At 48.5% G+C, this 16,301-nt stretch overlaps 2 protein-coding genes across 7 annotated transcripts; both read left to right on the top strand.

Annotated features, from left to right (window-relative positions):
• The first annotated feature begins 6 nt into the window (after nucleotides 1-6).
• Mpv17 (MpV17 mitochondrial inner membrane protein) lies at nucleotides 7-13,595 on the top strand. 5 transcript variants are annotated; one of them, NM_008622.6, is made up of 8 exons: nucleotides 7-67; nucleotides 516-590; nucleotides 8,170-8,285; nucleotides 8,482-8,574; nucleotides 8,668-8,763; nucleotides 8,980-9,012; nucleotides 9,506-9,558; nucleotides 12,408-13,595. In NM_008622.6, exons 2-8 carry the CDS (start codon nucleotides 521-523, stop codon nucleotides 12,475-12,477), a joined length of 531 nt encoding a protein of 176 aa, NP_032648.1. In that variant the 5' UTR covers nucleotides 7-67; nucleotides 516-520; the 3' UTR covers nucleotides 12,478-13,595. The 5 variants fall into 5 exon arrangements, with proteins under 5 accessions (NP_032648.1, NP_001297457.1, NP_001281251.1 ...); NM_001310528.1 differs by having other exon boundaries at nucleotides 8,980-9,018; NM_001310527.1 differs by lacking the exon at nucleotides 7-67 and adding an exon at nucleotides 78-150.
• A 1,767-nt stretch (nucleotides 13,596-15,362) lies between these two features.
• On the top strand, nucleotides 15,363-16,269 carry Ucn (urocortin). 2 transcript variants are annotated; one of them, NM_001346010.1, is made up of 2 exons: nucleotides 15,363-15,461; nucleotides 15,730-16,269. In NM_001346010.1, the coding sequence occupies exon 2, from the start codon at nucleotides 15,738-15,740 to the stop codon at nucleotides 16,104-16,106; it is 369 nt and encodes a 122-aa protein (NP_001332939.1). In that variant the 5' UTR covers nucleotides 15,363-15,461; nucleotides 15,730-15,737; the 3' UTR covers nucleotides 16,107-16,269. The 2 variants fall into 2 exon arrangements, with proteins under 2 accessions (NP_001332939.1, NP_067265.1); NM_021290.2 differs by having other exon boundaries at nucleotides 15,725-16,269.
• Nucleotides 16,270-16,301: the final 32 nt, after the last annotated feature.

Below are 16,301 nucleotides of genomic sequence, written 5' to 3'. Positions count from 1 at the left end.
CGATACGGAAGTCCCTGGACCAGCTTCGGTCACGTGAGAGAAGGTTCTGCGCAGAGCTGGCACTCAGGTGAGCGGAGGTTCTTGGCATTCAGAGACTTGAAGCACTGTGGGTTGAGAGTTCTTGCAGGTCATGTGACCTTACAGATCCAGGTCTTGGTTTATTTCTGGTGTGTAGTTACTCTTATAAAGGAGATTCCAACTGAATCTGGGGACCTATCGTGTTTACTTGGGGGATGGAACCCAGACTCTGGATGGAAGCCAGAGTAAGTCTAATTTCATGAGTGTCTTAATCAGGACTGGATGCCTTGCTTCAGGACCAGGACCAGGTTACTCAAAACTGCTTCCTTTCCAGATGAATAGTGACCACAAGGCAGGGGCACGGCCCAGTAAGCAAGCTTTCTGAGGCCTCTGTCACTTGCAGAGTTTGGAAGTAAGGAGAGTGAGCATAAGGAAATGGCAGGCATGTTCTTTACTGTGAGGGGCAATGGGAGTGACTTATCCTCTTGGTTTGACAGGGAGCATGGCACTCTGGCGAGCATACCAGAGAGCCCTGGCAGCACATCCGTGGAAAGTCCAGGTTCTGACAGCTGGTGAGTGTCACTCTGGGACCAGAGTATAATTAGAGCAGCTGATTTGAGGTGGAGGAGGAGGCCCATATCACGACACCACCTACCTCCTCCAGTTTAGCCCCCCCCCCCCGGAAGTGTTTCCCTTCTCCTGAACTATTATGTCTGTTTTGGAGGGTGAGCTGTTTCTGAGACCCATGCTGGAGGGGAGACGAAATAGAGACGTGGCTCAGAGGTTAACAGCGCATACTGCTCTGTAGAGGATTCTACACTATGTCATGTAGCTCAGAGCCACCTGTAGCACCAGCTCCAGAGAGCTCTGTCACCTCCAACCACTTGGGGCATCTGCACTCACTTGCACAAACACACACAGTTTAAAATGATAACAATAAATCTAAAAGAGAGAGATGCACAGTCTGTCGAGCAAGACTTAAAGTCCTCAAGAAATTAGGTGATAGTTTCTGTTTTTGTTTTTCAAGGCAGGACTTCTCTGTATGGTCCTGGCTGTCATGAAAATCTGTGTGCCAGGGTGGCCTTCAACTTAGAGATCCACCTGTCTCTCCTTCCTAAGTGCTGGGATTAAAGGGATGTGCCACCACTGCCTAGCCTAAGTAGTCCATTCTTAAAAAGCATTGCCCCCAAGAGACCCCACCTTGGGAAATTAAATGCTTTCCTCTTATACTTTATAGTGTGCTGAGCACATTGTCTCCATGCATAGGCGCCTCCAAAGGTCTGTTAGCAGGAATGAGTCCACATTAAATGACACACCTAACAAGTGCTGAAGTAACTTACTCCATTTTTATACATAATGTTTATTGTGAAGTGTATAAAACAGTCATATATCTAAAGTTTAAATCATATTAAAAGGGAATCCTTCAGTAATCAGCTTTGGAACTCTGTTGGATCCCTCTCTTTCAATTCATATATTCCAGTTTTTATTTCATTTTTAAGACAAGAGTCACACAACCCTGGGCTGACCTAGAATTCACATTGTAGCCAGACTGGCCTTAAACTTGCAGCTGTCTCTTCTCAGCCCCCTGAATGCTGAAATTACAAATGTAAACCACTACGGCTGGCTAGATGGCCACTCTCCTAAGCTTAGCTTACATCATTGTTTGGCTTTTCTTACAAACATATTCTCAGTACACTACCTGCGGCTTTTTTACTCTGTCAGCGATGAAGTAGCAGCTTCACAGAGCGCCTCCAGTGCCTCTTTGTATCTGTTCCACCCTTCCTTTTGCTGGCTACTCATTGTTATGACTGGGGCTACTCTGAGGTCGTTTGCTTTGAAGCACATCTTAGGTTCCTCCGTGGCCAACTTTTCAGGCAAATCTGAAGTTTTTTCATATGCATACAGAAGCCACAGCATGAGGAGCAAAGTGCTAGTTCAAGGAAGCCTCAGCAGGCCTCTGAGCATCAGAGCATCAGAGCATTGCAGTGGGCGGTCAGGTAATAAACAAGGCTTGCCTATGCTTAGATAAAGAACCCATATTCGGCAGAGGGCTGAGGGGAAAGAGGGGGGCTGAAGGGTAGGTAGGCCAGAGGTCTTGTTAGTAGAATAGCTGTATGTTAGCATTAGAAGCCGCATGACTGGCCAGAAGGTGGACTCCTACTCCTCTCTGGCCCCTCGATAGCATCCTGTGCCCATCCACCTCTTGTCCTCAGAGTGTCCGACCTGCATGACTCACCTGGCTGAGTGTGTGGTGACTCATGCTGGACTGTGTGGCTGTGATGGGAACTGACATGCTGGGCCCTTTGCCCAGCCTCAGATTCCCTCAGGGCCCCTAGCTGCCAGATAGAAGGTCCCCCCCTTGTGGCCATAGGGATGGAGAGGAAAGGACAGTCATGCTTCCCCCACCTAAATGATCCATAGCTAACTAAAGCTCCAAGGGCACAAGTGCAGAGATGTGGCTCCCTGGGCTCCCTGGTCTGCCTGGACTGGGATCTTACACGGCCTCATGTACACATCACTCCTGACGCTGCTGCGTCTTCATCTGGTTCTGAAGCAACCTGTAGCCTCACAGTACGTCTCACAGACTTCCCCTTCTTTCCTGACAGGGTGTTTGGACCAACCTACAAATAAAAGGTGGGGGTGGGCTTAGCTCACCTTACCATTTTGGACTATTGTCAGAGAACAGTGTCTCTAGAGGTCCCATGGGATAGCTCACACTGAGAAACAACAGAGATTTCAGACTTGGAGCTAGAAGACCAAGATCTGAATCTCAGAACATAGCACTTAGTAACTGCCTAATTAGTCCACATCAATAAACCTCTTTGGGCCTCAGTTTCCTCATTTAGAACTTAAAAGGTCAGTTCCAGGAATTATCTCTGAGAGAAGCTCTGCAAGTGTTATTCATTTGCCTACTCACAGTCCTAAAGGCAGAAGCTCCAGCCTCACACATGCCGTGCAAGCACACTCTCTGGACAGTATGCCCCCATTATTTATTGTGTGTGTGCACATGTGTATTGCATGACTATACAGTCAGTTCTCTCCTGGAACTGACTGGAACTTTTAAAAATGTATAATAAACTTGAAGGTTTATAAAAGTTGGCCCTTCCTATGATCATTTTCAACCTGTGTATAGCAAACACCTTTGTTTGTTTGTTTGTTTGTTTGTTTGTTTGAGACAGGGTTTCTCTGTGTAGCCCTGGCTGTCCTGGAACTCACTCTGTAGACCAGGCTGGCCTCGAACTCAGAGATCCGCCTGCCTCCGCTTCCCAAGTGCTGGGATTAAAGGCGTGCGCCACCACTGCGCCGTAGAACTGGCCATTTTGTCTCATTTCCTTCAGTGGGATGCTTATGGATAGGAGTGAACTGAGCACTCAGACCCTTCCCGGGGAATCTGCTTCCCCTTCTCAACAGAGTTTGAGCTGCCTCTGGGTCTGAGGTCAGTTCAAGCTCCTGTTCCCGCCAGGAGGGCCCTCAGTCAGCAGCATTGCTGGGTCCATGCCAGGAATATCTTCACCTGCAGACCCCTCCCCTATTCTTTTTTTTTTTTCTTTTCTTTTTTTTTTTTTTTCTGGTTTTTCAAGACAGGGTTTCTCTGTATAGCCCTGGCTGTCCTGGAGCTCACTATGTAGACCAGGCTGACCTCGAACTCAGAAATCAGCCTGCCTCTGCCTCCCAAGTGCTGGGATTAAAGGTGTGCACCGCCACCACCGCCCGGCTCCTCCCCTATTCTTTTTTTTTTTTTTTTTTTTTTTTTTAAGATTTATTTATTTATTTTATGTAAGTACACTGTAGCTGTCTTCAGACACTCCAGAAGAAGGCGTCAGATCTTGTTACAGATGGTTGTGAGCCACCATGTGGTTGCTGGGATTTGAACTTCCGACCTTCGGAAGAGCAGTCAGGTGCTCTTACCCACTGAGCGATCTCACCAGCCCCTCCTCCCCTATTCTTAAAGGCACAGTCCGTCTCATTCCGAGCAGCCACTCCCTGCACATCTGCAGTCTCACCTTCCATCAACACTATTTTCCTGCACATAAGACTGCAGAGTCGAGTGTAGGAGCAAATTGAAGGAAGCAGAGGATTTGGCTCTACTTGTGCCTTGGAAGACGATGGGAAAGTTGGGGCTTTTCCATTCATGGGTAGGGGATGGTCTCAAATAGTTCAGTACCCAGAGCCACGCATCTCTTTCCCTGCCCCACCTCCTGGATCCACAGAGAGTGACGAATGAGGACTGGCACCTACCCAGAGGTATGATGTCATCATACTCAGAACCAATGTCTACTTGCTAGGCTCTGTGCCCAGCCTGGCTTTGGGGCACCACTGCCCAACAAACCCTCATCCCAGGGCTCTGCCACTATGTGTATTCAGGCTTCCGGCTCCAGCTCTCAAGTCCAGGAAGAGAGGAAGTGGATTGCTACACTATCCTAGTTAGCCAGATAATAATGTACTTCAAGTCACCCAGAGGTTGGGTGGTCTGGGTGTTGGATAAAGAGTTTGAATGTCTGAGTCCTTCCTGTTGAAGGCTTATTTGGAATGCGGCTTTGCTTTTGGCCTGGACTACTGCCTTTGGCCATTCTGGAGTGACTGCGGGTCCAGTGGCCATAATCTCTTATGAGCAGAAGACTAACTTCCAGGTACTGCTATGTCAGAAATGAGCAGACCTGTGTGGATCTACAGAGACTCTCCTCAACTCATCTCTCTGAAGATGGCCTATCACCTGGTACTGCCTCAGGCTTGATGGGTGTAGTTTGGGACCTAGACTTAAAGGTCCTCTCCTCTCCTCTCCTCTCCTCCCCCTCCCCCTCCCCCGCCCTCTCTCTCTCTCCCTTCCTCCCTCCCTCTCCCCCCCCTCTTCCATGTGGTGTAAAGAAGTAACAGATGCCATACTGTGGCTGTCTGAGAGAGTGTACAAGTCACCCCCACTTCCCCAGAGGAAGGTTATACCTAAACAGTCAGCTACAATTGGCACCTACCATATAATGGATGCACCTTAACTAAAGGGATGAATCCTTCCCTATTCCCCTGTTGTCCAGGAATCAGAGACAGTCTGAATACAAGCACATACTGGCTACTTATCATTATTATGGCATGGGACTCACTTCTAGAAAACCAGCAAACAAACCCCTGTAGTAGGGGATACCATTTACTCTCATGGACACTACAGAGAGGCCTTTTTCAATGGCTGAAGGCTTCCAGAACCATGGAACTTTGTTTTTATTCCAGTTCCAGCCTTTAGCTTCTATGACTATTAAGTTATGAAAAGAGGAAATATGCACATCTCTATTTCTTTTTTCTTTTTCTTTTCTTTTTTTTTTTTTTTTTTTTTTTTTTTTTTTTTTTTTGGGTTTGGTTTTGGTTTTTCGAGACAGGGTTTCTCTGTATAGCTCTGGCATCCTGGAACTCACTCTGTAGACCAGGCTGGCCTCAAACTCAGAAATCCACCTGCCTCTGCCTCCCGAGTGCTGGGATTAAAGGCGTGCACCACCACGCCCGGCCCTCTATTTCTTAAGAATATTCCTGCCTGCCCTCCCTATGGGTAACAAGGAATAGAGGTGGTAGAAACCTGGGCAGTAAGTACACAGCTTTTAATGTGTTTAAGTGTATGTGTGCCTGTGTGTACCACATCTGTGCCTAGTGCCCACAGAGACCAGAAGAGGCCACTGGATCACTTGAAATGAGTTAGAAATGCTTGTAAGCTGCCATGTGAGTGCTGGAAACCAAGTCTGGGTCCTCTGCAAGAACTGTAAGTGCTAATAACCACTGAGCCCCTTGTTTGCTTGTTTTCTATGTATTTTGATTGTGTTGCTTGAGACAAAGTCTTACCACATAGCTCTGGCCTTAGAACTCACAATGTAGACCAGGCTCTCTCAAGCTTGAAAGAATCCTTGTGCCTCTCTGCCTACCAAATGCTGAGGTTACAGGTGTGTGCTGCCGTACCTGCCCAGGAAACAGCTTTGCTATGTGGTCCCTTTGAGCCATCCCTTGGGTAGGAAGGAGCCTTTAGTAGCCCATGGCCTCTGAGCCTGCTTTGGCTTATGCTCTGCCCTCCTTGTTCCCTTGGCTGAGTTGATCTAAAACTCAGTAGAGGTCACCCTACGAGGTCACTTCCCGTCTCCAGGGCCCCCTAGTTAGATGGATACATGACTCCTGACCTCTTGGATCTTTTTCGAGGATTCACTGATTCCTATTTTTGTTTTGTTTTGTTTTTTCTTTTGTTTGTTTTTGAGACAGGGTTTCTCTGTGTAGCCCTGGCTGTCCTGGAACTCACTTTGTAGACCAGGCTGGCTTTGAACTCAGAAACCCGCCTACCTCTGCCTCCCAAGTGTTGGGATTAAAGGTGTGTGACACCACTGCCCAGATTCACCAATTCCTTTGTGAACTGTCACCATCATATCAAAGTGGACTGTTGTCCCTTCATCTCCCACACGCCTTCAACCTTCTCAGGGCCATTTCCCTGTTGTGCATGGCTGCAGTAGTCCAGAAGAGAGCTGAAGAGAGAACCCTGAGCACACAGCTGATGGCCACATAGTGGGAGGTGGAGGGGCTGAGGGAAGTGTTAACTCACTGGGGCAGGCACACACATGGGTTCTCTGACATCCTCAGACCTTGAGCCTGACACATTTCCTCAGGTTGAGCATAAGAGAGACCCTCAGCCCTTCCATCAAGCAAGCTTGTTGTTTGGAGCTGTAAGTTTTGTATGATTCTTTTCTGACCACCTTTTAGGGTCTTGGTTATGTGTGGAGAATGAAACCATGTCTAAGCTTCTACTTTGGCCACCCCTCACGCCCCTTGTCTGACTATTCCTGGGAGATTCAGGGGAAGAGAGGCAGCACTGGCTGGATAGGATGCTGAGGGAGAGGAAGAGCCGCTGGATGGCCAGCTGCCCAGGTCATGTAGGGTTGCCCATCACCAGCTCTAGCTCCTAGCTTTCCCCATCTGCCTCTGACTAGGTTGCTCTGAGGAAGTGCAGTGGAGAAGGCGTGGGGGAAGAGCAGAGCTGTGTGTGCAGCCAGCATGGACGTCAGAGCCAGCCTCAGAACAAGGAATAGGGTTGAAGGATGTGTTTGCCCAGTGCTAATTGAGGGCATCAGGACAGTGGTAGCTTTGGGCCTGGAGGGGACTCTCATTACTCACTGAGATGGATGAAGGAGCCAGAGATCATACGGTCATTCCCAAGTGGCCCTGTGACTGTTTGTGAGAAACGGTCACACCATCATGACAAACTGGAGGCTCTAAATACTGATGACTCCAGTTCTGTCTTGGCTTTGAGGGGTGAGTGTCTGTGCAGTTAGGGGGGGCGGGAAGCAGGTGCAGAGGTCTGAGGGGAAATAGTTCTAAGTCCTATTGCCAACTCAAGGTTGAGAAAAGAGGGTTTGGGCTTGACTTCCTGTGTGTGTGATAGATGGCCAGGACTCTTCCCTGTGGAGGAGGCTTTTATTATCAAAACATTCTGGCACCATTTGAGCACATTTTGGAAAGATATATCGGTGCTATTTTCTACCAATAAAGACCCCTAAGGCAAAAGACATTGGCCATGTCTTGCTTTGGGCTGGCAAGAGAGAGCATGTCTCTCATTATCCTGAACATAATCTGCTAGTGTATTGGAGTCCTCAGAAGGACTATGTCTAGGAGTCACACTACCTGCCTGTCGTACCAGCTGTGTGAAATCGTGGCCCTTCATTTTCACATCTCTAGAAGAGGAGTTGAAGTGGAATGTTCTAAAAGACCTTTTCCATTCTGGCCTCTAGTTCTTAGCTGTGAAGTTTAGGCTTTCATTCTTCTACCTGCATTCAATCCTGGTTTTCTACAACTTGCTATGTGTCCGTAGATTCTGACCTGCTCATTCCAGTTCCTGTGGTCTCACTATGTACTGACTGGCCTGGGACTCCTATGTAGCCTAGGCTGGTCTAAAACTCATAACAGTTCTACCCCTGCCTCCCAAGTGCTGGGATGCCAGACATGCACCACCATGCCCCTTATCCCGTGTCTGATAAGAGATGTCACCATCCTTGAGAAGCAGAGGGCTTCAAGACAACAAGAAGGGGCTGGTCATTTGCCAGAACAAAGCCCTAGAACTCGGAGTGCCAAGCCTTATTGGGTCAGCAGATTTTCCTTTTAGGGGATGTCCTGACATCACCTATGTACCTTACACAGGATCACTGATGGGCGTAGGTGACATGATCTCACAGCAGCTGGTGGAGAGGCGGGGTCTCCAGCAACACCAGGCAGGCCGCACTCTGACCATGGTATCCCTGGGCTGTGGCTTTGTGGTAAGTTCTGCTTGCAGTAAGGCTGCATTGCCTTGGCTTTTCCATTGGCCTTTCCTACCTAGGCCAGCCTGTGCCATTTTGGTCTTAGAGTTTGCCTTCTTCAGGCGTTGGTTTCTGTTCCTGGAGGGGAGAAGCTTTGGGTTATGAAAGCCAAGGGTCTGTCACTGTGCCCTGCTGTCCTGTCTTTTACTCTCAGGGCCCTGTCGTCGGAGGCTGGTACAAAGTTTTAGACCACTTAATCCCGGGCACCACGAAGGTGCATGCACTGAAGAAGATGTTGTTAGATCAGGTGAGCTAAGAGAAAAGGGCTGGGGGGAGGAGAGCCTGGCTTAGCTGGAGTGGTGGGTGCCCATGAAGCTTTCACTTGGCTCCTCTTCCCTAGGGGGGCTTTGCCCCATGTTTCCTAGGCTGCTTTCTCCCACTGGTCGGGATACTCAATGGAATGTCAGCCCAGGACAATTGGGCCAAACTGAAGCGGGTGAGTGGATCCCTGCCCAGCAGGCTGGCTGCCCCCAGGTTAGGAGACAGGCAGGAGTGATGTACCAGGAGAGTCTCGGACTGAGGAGGAAAGGAGCCTAGGGGGGATTGGGCCAGGAGTGTCTTCTTGGAACAGAACCTGTGTGTGATATCCATGCAGGAATGTGGCAGCTGCCTGGATATATAAGTATTAACCGTTCCCTCCCTGTCTTTGCAGGACTACCCTGATGCCCTCATCACCAACTACTATGTAAGAGTAAGCCCCTCCACTAGCTGTTCAGTCTCCTTCAGTCCAGGAGCCCTGAGCTCAGGGGCTCTCCAGCATAGGCATCCCTCTGTTAGGGTCACTTTCTCATTGCCTGCAGGGAAGCACCCGCCTTCAGCCTTCAGCCTGAGCTCAGGGGCTCTCCCAGCATAGGCATCCCTCTGGTAGGGTCACTTTCTCATTGCCTGCAGGGAAGCACCCGCCTTCAGCCTTCAGCCTGAGCTCAGGGGCTCTCCCGCATAGGCATCCCTCTGTTAGGGTCACTTTCTCATTGTCTGCAGGGAAGCACCCGCCTTCAGCCTGAGCTCAGGGGCTCTCCAGCATAGGCATCCCTCTGGTAGGGTCACTTTCTCATTGCCTGCAGGGAAGCACCCGCCTTCAGCCTTTTCTTATGGAGATGGTGGCATGGGGCCAGGCTAGGAGTCTGGGTGTCAGTCAAGTAGGGGCACCTACTGACCTTCCTGCTCTCTTCTTACAGCTCTGGCCTGCTGTGCAGTTAGCCAACTTCTACCTGGTCCCCCTGCATTACAGGTATGGCAGATCCCTTCCTCACCCTTGAAGGAAGATCTCAGTTGGAGAGAAAATGGTAGCCATCCCAACCTTGACCTACTGTAGGTCTTCAGCTAGTAACACAATGCTCTGGTCAGGCCTCCTCAGAGTCTCGGGGGCTACATTCAGAAGCTTTGAGCCTTTACGGACACCATCTTAGAGTGTCACTGGCTGACGTGCCAGCTCCCTTGAGAGGCTTCTGCTCCCACAAACCTTGTTTCTGTCTCACCTGAGTTCCACGTTTGGTGGCTCATCTGCAGGGACAGTGCCTGGCTGTGGTACGTTGGCAGCCTAAGTTAGAGACTCAGGGCCAAGGAGGAGCCTTATGGGTTGGCTCACTGTGGAGGATGCTTTTGTTCTGATCGTAAAGCTTGTGGCTGAACAGTGATTAAAAACAATTAAAAAGTTCTGGAGAGATGGTGCAGTGATTAAGAGAACTTGCTGCTCTCTTGAGATGGAGGTTAGATTCCCAGCACCTGCATGGTGTCTCACCACCATATGCAGCGCCGTTTCTGGAGGGTTCTAATCCTATTCTGGCTTCCATGAGTTCTGCATACACATACATGCAGGCAAAATATCCATAAACGTAAAATAAAACACCTAAATCTAAAATAAAAATTTTAAGAGTGGCATTCAGGGCTGGCGTGGTGGAGCACGCCTTTAATCCCAGCACTTGGGAGGCAGAGGCAGGCGAATTTCTGAGTTCGAGGCCAGCCTGGTCTACAAAGTGAGTCCCAGGACAGCCAGGGCTACACAGAGAAACTCTGACTCGAAAAAACAAAACCAAAAAAAAAAAAAGTGTCATTCAATGAGGCTGGAAAATACTCACATGGGAGGGATCTTAAGAGCACAGAAAACTATGAAACTCTTCAGATTTCATGTGGTTGATGGTTACACAAATAGCTTAGCTAAAAGAAATGCAGATTTCTGAGCTAATCCTACACATCAGGGGCTTTGGTAGCACTCTCAAACTAAAGCAAGCCTTTAATCCCAGTACTCAGAACCCATAGGCAGGTGGCTCTCTGTTATTTTATTGCTAGCCTGGTCTACCTAGTGAGCTCCAGTATAGCTGGAGCTACATAGATATCCTGCCTCAAAGCAAGGAAACAACTAAAGCAAGGTTGGGAGTTCAGGACCCTCCTGAGACACATTAGCTCCTGCCTCAGAAACCTTGCCTGTATCTGTATATGAATGTCCAGCCTTCATAAATGTAGGTGCACCCCATGTATGCCTGGTGCCCATGGAGGTGGGAAGAGAGCATCAGATCCTTGGAATTGAATTTACATACAGTTGTGGGCCACCATGTAGGTGCTAGGAACCAAACCCGGGTCCTCTGCAAGAGCAATTAGTGCTATTGATGTCTCCAGCCACTCAAAAAAAAAAAAAGTTTTAAAGACAAAATATATTTCTAGATAAAATAACATAAATACAAAATTTAAAGTTTTCATTATTTTTTTAAAGGTTAAAAAATATTGCTGTGAGGCCAGCCTGGTCTACAAAGTGAGTTCCAGGACAGCCAGGGCTATACAGAGAAACCCTGTCTCGAAAAACCAAAAAAAAAAAAAATATATATATATATATATATATGTATATATATATATATATATATATATATATATATATATATAATTTTGCTGGGTAGCATATCCAGTTGGATTTCTATGAGTTTGAGGCTAGCCTGATCTGCAGAGCATGTTTCTAGGCTAGCCAAGGCTATATAGAGAGAGCTTATCTCACATCAAACAAACAAATAGTTTTGTTTTTTGTTTTTTAACATGTGTGGCTGTGTACATGTGTGAGCAGGGGTACAGACACAAAAAGACAGCATCAGGTTCCTTGGAACTAGAGTTACAAACCATTGTGATCTGCCAGGTATGGGTGCTGGGAACCAGGGTTAGATCTTCTGGAAAGGCCAGATATGAGAGTGCATACTTTTTATCCTGACACCAAAGAGTCAAAAGTGGGAGGATCAGGTGTTCAAGAGTTCAAGACTGTCTTTGGTGATCTAGTGACTATAAGTGTTCTCTCTCCCTCCAGATAGATAGATAGATAGATAGATAGATAGATAGATAGATAGATAGATAGATAGATAGATAGATAGATAGATAGATAGATAGATAGATGTGAATGGATGACAGCAGGCAGGGCATTATTTTTAGAAGTGAAATCTTGGGCTGGTGAGATGGCTCAGTGGGTAAGAGCACCCGACTGCTCTTCCAAAGGTCCGGAGTTCAAATCCCAGCAACCACATGGTGGCTCACAACCATCCATAACAAGATCTGATGCCCTCTTCTGGTGCGTCTGAAGACAGCTACAGTGTACTTACATATAATAAATAAATAAATAAATCTTTAAAAAAAAAATAAAATAAAAAGAAGTGAAATCTTGGCTGATATAAGGTATACAGATATATTTGGAAAGGTCTAGGTAGACGAGTCATTTATTGAAAGAGAGCTGCTGGATGGGTGATATGACTCAGTGGGTGAGAGCCCTTGCTGCCAGACCTGATGCCCTGAGCCCATGCCTTGGAACCCACATGGTAGAAGGAGAGATCCGGCTCCCCAGAGTCGTCCTCTGACTTTCATGTGCATACATACACACATAGACAAAATTAATAAGGAAAAGGAGTGAGCTGTGAGGCCTTCATCTGACAGGCGGAGCTCTGAGATAGAGCAGGACTGAACTGGTTGTCTCCTGGTCTGAAGCTGCAGTCCCTACTCATGGGGCTCAGAGGAACACAGCCCAAACCTGGAACTTCCTGCGTAAGTCCTTTCCATTGCTCTCCCTACCCTGCTCCTTCTCTTCTTCACAGTAGCATTCTTGTCCCTTAGGTTGGCTGTTGTCCAGTGTGTTGCTATTGTCTGGAACTCCTACCTATCCTGGAAGGCACATCAGTTCTAAGCGTGCCTTGTTCCATGGTTTGCACCTTGTACTGATGCACCGTGACCCTGGAATGCTTGGACAGCTTCTTCAAACTAACCACATCAGGACTGGAGCGGTGACTCAGCTGTTAGAAGCACGGATTATCTGCTCTACAGAGGACCTAAATTTGGTTCCAAGCACCCACATCGGGTGGCTCACAACTCCCTATGTCTCAAGCTCCAGGAGATCTGATGTTCTCTTCTGGCCTCTGAAGCACCTGCACAAACATGTATATACCCACGAATAGACACGCATTTGTAATTAAGCACACAATGAAATCTTTAAAAGGAAGGAGTGTGTCAGCTTCCATGCTATGGGGTTGCTGATCAGAATAGGGTGACCACTCTGAAGTGGCACATTTCACTTTAACCACTAAGACATTTATAATATTGCTGTCACTCTGGCCCTTAGCTGATGGGGACACACTATAAGAATTGTGTCCTGGGGGCTGGAGAGATGGCTCAGCCTGTAAGAGCACTGACTGCTCTTCAGAAGCTCCTGAGTTCAAATCCCAGCAACCACATGGTGGCTCACAACCATCTGTAAAGAGATCTGACGCCCTCTTCTGGAGTGTCTGAAGACAGCTACAGTGTACTCATATTTAATTAATTAATTAATAATTAATTAATTAATATAGAATTGTGTCCTGGAAGCCAGGCATGGTGGTACATGCCTTCAATCCCAGCACTTGGGAGGCAGAGGCAGGCAGATTTCTGAGTTCAAGGTCAGCCTAGTCTACAGAGTGAGTTCCAGGACAGCCAGGGCTATACAGAGAAACCCTGTGTCAGGAAAAAAAACAAAAAAACAAAACCAAAAAAAAAAAAATGAAAGTCTGTGTCAGTCTCAACCTAGTGACAATCCTGCCTCAGCTTCTCAGCTTCTCAAATGCTGGATTAGAGAATTGTGTCTTGGGCTACAGATATCGCTCAGTGATTAAGAGCACTGACTGCTCTTCCAGAGGTCCTGAGTTCAAGTCCCAGCAATCACATGGTGGCTCACAACCATCTGTAATGGGGTCTGATGCCCTCTTCTGGTGTGTCTGAAGACAGCTACAGTGTACTCATATACATTAAATAAATAAATCTTTTTTTAAAATCAAACAAGAATTGTGTCTTTAGCAGTTTTGTCACTGTGCACACATAAGGAGTATACTTATGCAGATGGTAACAATCAGTTGCTCAACATGGCCTCTTCGTGCACAAGCATGTGGTGTATTTTTCTGCTGCCAGTCTGACATGGTATACTGTTTTACAGAGAGCTTTTTCATATGTAGAACACTGTCATTAAGATGTATACGCTGTACATAATTGCACAAGATATACTTCCATATTACTGCCAGCTTGGTCTGTTTCCACCAGCATTATTGCAGATTCATGAATAATGCACCAAACTGAGACATAAGAACTAATGCTGCTATGTGGTAGGGATATTTCAGCTCCGCTATGATTATCTGAAGCCACCATTGTGTGTTGCCATCACTGACTAAAAGGTTGCTATGCAGCATGACTGTCTACATTCCCACCACATAGTATATTCCTCACAGATATTTGTAGAATAATATGACCTTGCCAACTTTACACCTATGTCCCAATAGCTAGCACACGTCCCCACTCTGTATAGATACAACTTCCTGTCTAGAGTTGAGACTTGAACTCAGCATTGTGGATGCTAGTCACGTGCTCTAACAACTAAGCAACATCCCTAGACTAGAGTGGCTATCACGCTTAACTTTTCTAGGTCCTAGTGCCTTTCGAGACCCTGTCAGGGACTTTATAGGCACAGAAATAGATACATTATTATCTGGGATCTGCAGTGGCTATGAATAAGACCCTTCAGAAGAGCACAGACCTGTCTGTAACTGGAAAGAAGCAGAGGCTGTTCATTTACAAAGACAGACGCCAATGGTTTCAGAAGTGAGGGACCTGACTACACAAGCTGGTGGCAGAGGAGGAACTTGGGCCAAAGTTTTCTCACTTCTACCTAGTGATTTCTTCGTTTTCGTGTGTGTGTTTGTGTGTGTGTGTGTGTGTGTGTGTGTGTGTGTGTGTGTGTGTGTGTGTGTTCAAAACTGGGTTTCTTTGTGTAGTCTTGGAACCAGCTCAGTAGACCAGTCTGGCCTCAAACTCAGAGATCTGCCTGCCTCTGTCTCCTGGGTGCTATGATTAAAGGAGTGCACCAGCACCACCCCAGCTCCTGACCTAGAAGGTAAAAAGGTATAATAGTACTGTTTCTGTGTTTCCTAGGAAAAAGCTGACTTTGCCAAACTCAGGAGGTACGTTAAGTTCTGAAAGCCAAACACCCTTTTATGCCATTCTGACACCTGTAGATTTTAGTTTGTACTGCTGTACAATGGTCAGTAGAATGGGTCAGACCCACTGTATTGGAGAGCCTTTGGGTGGGACTGTGTTGTCTGAGCCCCTGCCAGCAGAGCATTTCTGATCTCAATTTGAGGACCCAGTAGCCGGCCTAGGGACCGTGTCTAAGCAGCCCAGGCTTCTCCCCAGAACTTCTGTCCAGATTGTGGCTGTGAAGAAGTTCGGAACCACGGACAGCTCCACAGTCCTCCCTCTCTACTTGAGAAGAGAAACAACCCCTGACTATTCCTGCTCTGGAGACATTGGTGGTTCTGTGTCGGGGAAGGACTCTGCATCCGGAAGATCTATCTTTATGGCTCTGCCAGCTTCTCCCTCTACAGCCAGGGTGCTTCCAAAGATAGCTCCAGGGACACAAAGTCAGGATACGCACCCCTCTGGGGGCTCGAAGCTGCTGGACTCAAAGCTGCCGGTGTCATTGTTTCTACAATCAGTTCATGTTCTTCGCTGACGTCAGTCGGAGCTGTCCTGGTGCTATATAAGGCTGGCGGCGGTCCCGGGACAGACCCCGTGCTCCCCAAGGCGTCTTCAGCCCGTCCCCGGGGACAGAGTGGAGCTCCATCTTGCACTGGGCAGACACTCCGATAACCTGTGAGTGGCTTGAAGCAACGATCCAGACTCCCTTACCACCAAGACTCTGCACTCAGCCCACCCACTGTGACCTGCCGGGAGGGAAGGAGGGAGAGAGGGGTGGAACTGGACTGGCACAGCGCCTAGGGCTGGTGGGCAGGATGTGGACACCAGGCAACAGCTGGAGGGTCTCGGCAGGGGCACTGGGCGTGCGCGCCAAGGGGCTCGTGTTACCTGCGGCTGCTCCAAGTGCACCTCACCCTATGCTGCCCCTGTGTGTCCAGGGCAGGCGGCACCATGATACAGAGGGGACGCGCTACGCTCCTGGTGGCGTTGCTGCTCTTGGCACAGCTTCGCCCGGAGAGCAGCCAGTGGAGCCCAGCGGCTGCGGCGGCAACTGGGGTCCAGGATCCGAATCTGCGATGGAGCCCTGGAGTGCGGAATCAGGGCGGCGGCGTCCGCGCGCTCCTCTTGCTGTTAGCGGAGCGCTTCCCGCGCCGCGCAGGATCTGAGCCTGCGGGCGAGCGGCAGCGACGGGACGACCCTCCACTGTCCATCGACCTCACCTTCCACCTGCTGCGGACCCTGCTGGAGCTAGCTCGGACACAGAGCCAGCGCGAGCGCGCAGAGCAGAACCGCATCATATTCGATTCGGTGGGCAAGTGATCGGCCCCGTATGGGGTCACGAAAGCCTTGACCCTTTCCCTTACCTACCCCGGGGCTGGAACGCGCACAACCGGAGCTGTCTCAGTCCCGCGGTGCAGCGCCGCCCAGAGTCACCCTGAATACTCTGAGTGGTTATTTTTTAATAAAACTGCCCAAGAGCTTAGCCTCTATCTTCTGTCATAGTGGTGAGAGGGC

This window comes from Mus musculus, chromosome 5 (genome assembly GCF_000001635.26).
Source record: "Mus musculus strain C57BL/6J chromosome 5, GRCm38.p6 C57BL/6J".
NCBI lineage: Eukaryota > Metazoa > Chordata > Mammalia > Rodentia > Muridae > Mus > Mus musculus.
Note: the sequence above shows the minus strand (reverse complement) of the source record. Positions and strands in the feature narration are given on the sequence as shown.